General features: G+C 39.3%; 1 protein-coding gene across 1 annotated transcript; it reads left to right on the top strand.

The window, feature by feature from the left end:
* Positions 1-6,953: 6,953 nt before the first annotated feature.
* LOC111900289 (uncharacterized mitochondrial protein AtMg00810-like) lies at positions 6,954-7,626 on the top strand. Its single transcript, XM_023896173.1, has 2 exons — positions 6,954-7,235; positions 7,321-7,626. Exons 1-2 carry the CDS (start codon positions 6,954-6,956, stop codon positions 7,624-7,626), a joined length of 588 nt encoding a protein of 195 aa, XP_023751941.1.
* Positions 7,627-9,009: the final 1,383 nt, after the last annotated feature.

Here is a 9,009-nt window from a genome sequence, read left to right as displayed (position 1 = left end):
CCTAGTGAACTTTTAGGTAAATAGGGAAGCTTTGTAACCAATGCACCTTCTTTTAGCAATTGTAACATACGGACTCTTTAGTAACGGTACACAGGAGTATCTCAGACTTAGCCTTTCTCTTCACCATTTGGTCAACCGGGTTGACTATGGCCGATCCCTTTCCATTGGGAAGAGAAGACTTTTCTGGACTTCCAGTGTTTGCATTGTCAATGTCCATGTAAGTTTCGGAAGTAGATCTTCTAATCAAATTTGCTTTACCAATGCTCCAAATAATTGTTGATTTAGCAACAACAAGCAAATAGGTAAGATCTGTAACATCCCATTTAAAATATGATAATTAAATAATAAACCCAGAACCTTGAGAAGCAATTATTATTATTATTTTATATTATTATTGTCCAAATTCATGTAATAATTAGCGGGGTGTTTCTTTCAGGAAGCCAAATGACAAGAATTGGAATTTTGGGGGTTAAAGTGTAATTTTAGGAATTATTTTAAAAAGGATTTTAGAAAGCAGTGTGAAATTGGTAACTTTTGGAATTAAACAAGAAAGAAATTGTCATGGAGGGGCCATTTGGTAAATATTGGGTCAAAGTTGAAAGGTTTTAAGGAGTCGGGGCTAAATAGTAATTTTGGGACTTAGTATGAAAGGAAAAGGGGAGGAGGGGTCGGTTTTGTCATTATGGATATAAGTTTTGAAGGGAGCGGGTATAAAACCATTTCATAAGCCACGTCTAAAACCCTAACCCTAATTCACTATGCAACCGCCACCCTCTCCACCCTTGTCCCTCCATCCGCCACCACCTCCTTCTTCCTCTAATCTGACGTCGCTACCCCCCTTATGCCGAGTCACAACCACTGTTGCTGGAGTCGTCAAGCACCATCATTATAACCCCTTGATGGCCGTGACGTCGTGAAAGGCCGGAGAACACCCTACCATGAGCAAAGACGTCGTTGCTACCTCACTCTTTCCGACTAAGTTGTTGTTGGGGATGCTTTTTTGCCACTGTGAAATGGTGGCTGAGCTCTTGGATTCGAGAGGTAGATGCATTGTGGGGCTGTAGCAGGGAAGGAATGATGGCGTGAGCTTTCTCCATTGTAGAGATCGTGAACCACCAACCATGGTCGACGCTGGTGCTGCTGACAAGGACGAAGCCATTAAAGACGACGTCGGGGCTGTTTACTGCCACTCTTGGTCGTGCCTTCTCTATCCCTTCGGCTCAGCCGTCACCGACGCCGTCATTGCAGCTGTTTCCGCCGTCGACTGTCACAGTGGTCTCTTGTGCTGCTGCTGTTGGAACCACTAGGTGGGTGGTTAGGTTATTTTTCCAAACAAGTGTGTGGGTATGCTTTTTCCAATAGAGAGCCTGCCATAGAGATGGTTGTTTGGTCGGAAACTATGGTGGTTACTGCCGCCTTTGTTGTTCTACCACCACCAGCCATCGCGTGGTGGTGGTTGTGTGTGTGTAATTAGTGTGTGTGTTATTTTTATGTGTGTGTGTGTGTTGAGTATTGTTGTAAGTTGTAATAGCATGGGAATAATGAAAGAAAAGTCTAAACCACCACCGTAGGGTGGTGGCTTCCGCCTTCGGCCGCCACCGGTCGCCGTGTTGGGTAGCGGTGTGCTTGCCTTGTTGTGTTTGACTCATTTGGGGGATGCTTGGTCAAAGTAGGCCCAATGAAGACCTAATGGGCCCAAGGAAACCCTAATTAACCTAATAAAACCCTAATGGGCCCAATAAGGCCCAAAGTGATCTAAAAGCCCAACCAATGGACTAATGGGCAAGTATTTGAGTTGGAAACCCTAATTAGGGTTTGGAAAACCCTAATGCCTTGAAACCCTAATTTTGGGATTTATCACGACCGCATGAGAATTAATTATTAAACTTAAAATAATAATTAATTATCATTGTCAATTAACCTAAGGCAATATTGGACTTAATGGATTAATTCCTTAATGGGTTGAGTAAGAAACATTTAACCCTAATCGTCATTTCATGTGGAAACCCTAATTTCACTTGGGCCTTGAGTTGGGCCTTTCTATTAGGCTTTGGTGATTGGACTAATAATGGGCTTTCCAAGAATAAGTAAATGGACTAAATAATTGTATGGGTTTTTAGGATAAGGCCATGTGAGAGTCTTGGGCCCAATTTGGAAAATTAGGCCATAGATGGGCCATAATTGGGCCTTTATGATTATAAGATATTGGACCATTGGAATGCCAAGTATTTGGACCAGGATAGGTGGTTGGGCCTTAAGGTAAGGCCCGTGTGAAGGGTTGGGCCCAATTTGGAAAATGGGGCCATATATCGGGTTTTGGCCCATGAATTGACTTTTGGGATTTTTGTAGTGTGAGTTGGACCTTGGGCTTGGAACCCGATTATTAATTGGGTATTGTTTGATGTGGACAGTTTGGGAATCTATCAACCAGCAGCTGGAGCTTTACCTGCGGGACTTCAGCAGTGCCAGGTGAGTTATCCACACTATACTAAGGGGTCTAAGGCACTAAGGTCGGCCCATTGGATTTGATATTGTAGTAGTTATTGATATGTTGAGTTTGAGTTAGTGATGTATGCAGTTGATATGCTAGTCGGGTAGACCTGTAGGACTACCTGTGATACTGTATGAGTATTTGTATGTGTATTAGTTATGTTACATGTCGACATGTTATATGAGATGGGTTGAGGTTGTATTGCTCCGTGCGGTAGCCAACAAACCCTAGAGTATTCTAGATATGAGCTGAGGGCAGGGCAAGGCATGTCATACTCGTATTGAGGACTGGGGAGTATTCCATATATGATATGAGGGTCAGGCAAGGCATGCCAGACTCATACTGAGGACTCGGACCTTGTTTAGACTTAAACTAAAAGGTTATTTTACTTTCAAAGAGATTGTTTTGAGTATAACAATTTAAGGAGTTGGAAGTGTTAGGTCTTGTTAACACTTTCAAGTACCAACTTAGGTAGAATTGAACAAATATCATATCATCTTTGAATCACATTGCTAAGTTTTCATACATAGAGTTGAAGTCCTTATAAAATCTGAATTTAGTTTAGTACATTATCCATTTACTTGTTTCTCTAAGTATTTGTTCAAATCATTGCATTCAAAGCCCCCTTTTTGTGATTTGTACCTTACACAAATAGGTATAAGAATTTGTGTCATGTCTCTATGGATCGAACCTGCTTTTCTTGTACAACCTTTTAGTATAATATAGTAGTGTTTTTGGAGTCATTTTGTACATTTTTATTTGTTAGGTTTGACACACTTAACAGTTATCTCTCACAATACCGGAGCCTTAGTCCAAACCATTCACACTTTGTAAAATATAAAAATAGATCTCCTATCTCCCTTTCTCTTTTACAAAGCAGACATAATAGACAAAAAATTAAAACCTAGTCAATCCAAACTCACTCAAGTAGCAATAAAATTCAAAATAAAAAAAATGTCATCCAATTGTAATAACTTTAATTGGTGAATAGTTATTACATCTAATAGAAACAAAACGCAATCAAACAATTATTGAACCAATGAAACATAGAAACGAAAATACCATTATCAGATAATTTACAACCCTATTTGACCTTGTTGTCATTTATAACAAACTTTTGATCATGAAACAAAAATTGGATCGTTATCCTAGATCCAATCCCATCAGAATACGGAATCACTGTAAAACTGATTTCACTAAATATGATTGGAATGCTTTGTTATGGTAGATTTGGGTCAGATTGTATTTCTAAGCCTCATTGGAATTTGATATTGGTTCATTGAAACCATAATATGATCTGGATTACTAAGTATGACTGGACTGATTTGATCTGGTTGATTTAAGTCGGATTTTGTTTCTAGGCATCAAATGTGGTTCACTAAAACCAAAATCTGATTTGAATTTCAAGGTTACTATTGAAAACAAAAAAAATTAATTTTGTTACTTTTCAAGCAAAAGGGTACCACATAGATGCCAAGTATGATTTTACTATTTTTGTCATATTTTACCGATCACCATGGTGTGGTGATGGATTTGCCTATGACTTTTTTAAATTAAAAAAAATTATGTAAAAACTACAATCATATTAATTAAATAAAATATAAATTTCATTTAAAATCCTAGAAAATTAAAACATGAAATTTCAATAACTAAGTTCTTGAAAATCTAAAAAAAACATAAAGTTAACAATAATTAGGAAAATAAAACATTAAAATTTAAGTTGTGTTTAAGATTCCACTTTTCCTGAATCAACACGTTGACCGTTTTCCTTCTTGATGTTCGTGGTCGAGGTGCCTAATGTCCTTCATTAGCAACAAATATTTTGTGAGTCGAGCTGTTTCTGTCATAAGTTTTATCCAAGTTTGTATGTAATTGTGTCATATGCACCATCATTTCCTCTTATTTTGTTGGTCTTTTGGTTCCGACCAACGAATTTGAATACGTCGCTTTTGATTTTCCTTTTCCTCTTGGTTTTGCTTTGTTACTTCCCGTGGGATGATGAGGAGCTTCAATTTCTTCAATGTCATCATTATCATCATGAAGATCAATACTGATGTGACTGTCCAATAACACTTGTTGTGAGATCCAATATGAACTCGATTTGCTTCTTTTTTCAGATCTCGAAATGTAATCATATTTTCCATTTTCCTTCCACTGAACACTTTTTTTAACAACATCCTATCGCATCACTTTCCCTGATATCCCATTGATTTCAAAGTTTGTGTAGATTATGTTCTAATGCAAGACAAGTTGTTTATATTACTCCATTTTGAGTTGTATTGGTCACTCGTACGATAATCCAGATCTTGACCCATACTCTTGCAAAATTGCTTCGTCACACGCAACCAAAATTGATCGCGCAATCGGCTCTTCCCAGTGCCACCATCTTCAGATATGTCGACCCTTTCGTTCGTTAATTTCATTTCTTCTCTTTGACTCTATCTTCTCAGAGCGGCCTTCCTTTTTTTGGTTGAACTTCTTGTTTGGATCCAAAATCGTCAACATTTTCCGGTCAGGGTGTGAAAAGCGATTGGGATTGGAATTAGAATTGAGTTTCTGTTTCAAATGGGTTGTTGGTCATGGTGATTGAGATTGGAATTGGTGTTACATTTGGAATGAAGAATAGTATGTAGGAACACCACCTATAAACATTTGGTTTTTTTGTGGCATTTTCGTCCGGTAAAGTGACGGTGATGACGTCCAATCGTAATCGAAGAGCGCAATTGGGTTCAAGGAGTTGCAAGGCATTTTGTTTATTTGACATTTTGAGAGTAAAATGGTTGTGATTTGTATGGATTAAAGAGGTGATATGTGTGTATTTCTAATGTTTTTGGTTTAAAAAAAATAAATAAACGAAAAGCCCCAGTGTTCATATAGCCAATGGTTATGTCTTCCAACGGTTCCTTTTCTCGCTGGTATAGTCTCACAGATGGCTAGCTTGAGTGGAATCAAATATTATATTATTTTCTTAGATAGCTTCTCTCATTTTTTGTGGGTGTATCCTTTGCGTAAAAAGTCTGATGTGAATGGAAAATTTCAACACTTTTATCAATATGTTTTAACCCAGTTCCATGTTAAAATCCAAGCTTTTCAAACTGATAATGGCGGTAAATACAATAACACTAATTTTCACACCTTTTGCGATTCTCACGGTATTCAGCTTCGTTTTTCATGTCCTCAAACATCCCAACATAATGGAAAATCAGAACGCATACTACGCACCATCTATAATGTCATACGCACCCTTCTCTTTCATGCTCATGTTCCACCAAAATACTGGGTTGAAGCATTACACATGGCAATTCGTCTTTTAAATATTCTACCCTCCACCACTCTCCACAACATTACCCCATTTCAGAAACTATTCAACCAAACACGCAAGTATGATCATTTACGAGTTTTTGGATGCCCATGTTTCCCCCATATAGTCATTCCTCATAAACTATCACCTCGCACCACACCATGTGTCTTTTTGGGATACCCGACACAACACCGTGGGTACCGATGCTTAAACCTCGCCACTAAAAAAATAATCATCTCTCATCATGTAACCTTTGACAAGACATCTTTCCCATTTGGTTCCATGACTCCGGACAAACCTCCTTCCTACAAGTTCCTTGATCACATTATTTATGATGCTCCTAATGATATATCCTACCGATTCCTCCACTCTCGCACACAGCCAAATACTCCGGTTTCCCCATCCACATCCGAACCAAGACCAACCACACCACCCGAGATGCACTCTTCTGCGTCCCCTCCTATCGTTGACGCACCTCCACAACCCATGCCCCCCCCCCCCCCGACCACCTTGTGTCATCTAATGGCCACTCGGTCATCTCGTGGTATTGTCAAGAAGGTTAACAAATTAAACTTTCATGTGGATTCTATTTCATCTCTTCCCAAATCTTATTCTCAGGCTTTCTCAGACCCCAATTGGCGTAATGCCATGATAGAGGAATATAAAGCACTTATTTCAAATGGAACTTGGACCTTAGTCCCGAGACCGTCGCATGCTAATGTTATTAATTGTATATGGCTATTTCAAAAGAAATTTCATGCAAATGGCTCCTTATCCAGGTACAAATCCGGACTTGTTGCTAATGGAAAAGCCCAGCGCCCTGGCATTGATTGTGATCAGACTTTTAGCCCGGTTGTTAAACCGGCCACCATCCGTACAGTACTTTCTCTTGCAGTTTCTCAACACTAGCCCATACGTCAATTAGATGTCAAAAATGCTTTCTTGCACGACCACCTTTAGGAGACAGTTTACATGCAACAACCCTTAGGTTTTCGAGATTCTAACTATCCTGATCACGTATGTCTTCTTCAGAGCTCTCTATACGGTCTCAAGCAAGCCCCACGTGCCTGGTTTCACCGATTTGCACAGTTTCTTATCCAGTTTGGATTCATTCATAGTCGATGTGATTCTTCATTATTCATTTATCGGCATGGTTCTCGCATGGCTTATTTTCTCTTATATGTCGACGATATTGTTCTTACAAACACCTCACCCGAGTTAATTCAACAGATCATGACTACCCTAGCTGGCGAATTCTCCATGATTGATTTGGGACCTCTTAATTATTTTCTTGGTATTGCTGTGACTCGTGATCAAATGGGTATGTTCTTGTCTCAAAAGAAATATGACTTAGAGATTCTTGAGAAGGCTCACATGCTGAACTGTAAACCTACACGCACTCCAACCGATGCCTCCTCCAAGTTATCTGCTTCCGGACCCCCTGTCTCTGACCCGAACCTATACCACAGCCTTGCTTGGGCGCTGTAGTATCTTACATTTACCTGACATCACTTATGCTGTTCAACAGATTTGTCTCTTTATGCATGATCATCATGAACCTCATCTCAATGAGCTTAAACGTATTCTTCACTACATTCGTGGTACATCCTCTTTCGGTATTCAGTTGTATGTATCATCTTCTCAACAATTAGTTGCCTATTCTGATGCGGATTGGGCTAGGTGTCCGGATTCCCGGCGGTCTACTTCTGGTTTCTGTATTTTCTTGGGTCAGAATTTGGTATCTTGGTCCTCTAAACGACAGTCCACTGTCTCTCGTTCAAGTGTTGTGGCGGAATATCATGGGGTTGCAAATGTTGTGGGAGAAACTTCTTAATTGGATTCGTAACCTACTTCATGAGCGTCACCGCCCCCTCCCCCTGATAAATCCAACATTGTGTATTGTGATAATGTGAGCGCAGTTTATATATCAGGCAATCTGGTCCAACATCAACGCACTAAATAAATAGAGATTGATATTCACTTTGTTCGTGATCAGGTGGCCACCGGGCAGATTCGTGTTTTACACGTTCCGTCTTCATATCAATATGTTGATATCTTCACGAAGGGCCTCCCATCACCATTGTTTCTTGATTTTCAGACCAATTTGAACATTCAGTCTCATGAACCCGTTCAAACTGCGGGGGGATGTTAGCTATATTATTATTGTATGTATTTAGGCCTAAAGTATTAGTATTATGGCCCATAATGTATTTATCTTATATATATATTGATTAATGAGAATGAGCCGATTCAGGGGAAAACATACACAATTACAAAAAAGACGATGGCAAAACTCGTGTCACGGACCGGTGGTGTTCACCGACGGTAAAGAGAGCCAAGTGGAATTGCCGCCGACAAACCCACTACCATGTTTAGCCTCCCACCTAATGACCATAGAATCAGACTTTTGGCACCTCAGGACCACTTTACCACTCCCAAGTTGGTATAGGCAGTAGATGAATTGATTTGATCATATGATATGATAGTACAACAAAACAATCATTACTCTGTCATGTTCTTGTGTTCTCGTTTACTCGATTTCTCTCATAATATTTTTTGTTTTTAACTTTAGAGTATTCTTGATATTTGGTAATATTTGAATTCTTAATCACTTCTTGGTATATATTTTTTTATTTCATGTTTAAATTTACACTGGGATCAGGTATCATAATTGGATCACAATCTTTTGGCACGAGGGGTGTATCAGTCAAATGTAATTTTGTATGTTTGTGTTCATGTAACTATTTTATAGGGTCTCTTATGTAAGTTTGTTCTCTATATATTCAATTGGCTCCTCCCATTTTGGGCAGTGAGTCATTTTACCACATGGTATCAGAGAGAAAAATAAATCCCTCTCTTCTCACATCCCTCTTCAGCCGCTGCTGATCTCTTCCTCTGCCTTTCAGTTTAATATGTTCTTCTCCCCATGTCTTCCTCATCTTCTTCCGATCCCACCATCACCATGAATTTTATCCTTCATCTTCTCACAATTAAACTATCATCCTCTAATTACCTATTATGTAAAAATCAAATCTCACATCTTCTCTCCTATCAGAACCTGTTTGCTCATGTTGATGGGTCATCTACCCCTCTTACCCCTATGCTTATGGTTGCAGAAAAGATGACTCCAAATCTAGATTATTCCGCTTAGATGTCGGCAGATCAGTGTGTCATAATCCTCATTCAGGCCTCGCTCACTGAGGAGGCTTTCTTGGAG

This window comes from Lactuca sativa, chromosome 2 (genome assembly GCF_002870075.4).
Source record: "Lactuca sativa cultivar Salinas chromosome 2, Lsat_Salinas_v11, whole genome shotgun sequence".
Lineage (NCBI taxonomy): Eukaryota > Viridiplantae > Streptophyta > Magnoliopsida > Asterales > Asteraceae > Lactuca > Lactuca sativa.
The sequence above is the reverse complement of the archived record's forward strand: the minus strand, read 5'-3'. Positions and strand labels throughout refer to the sequence as shown.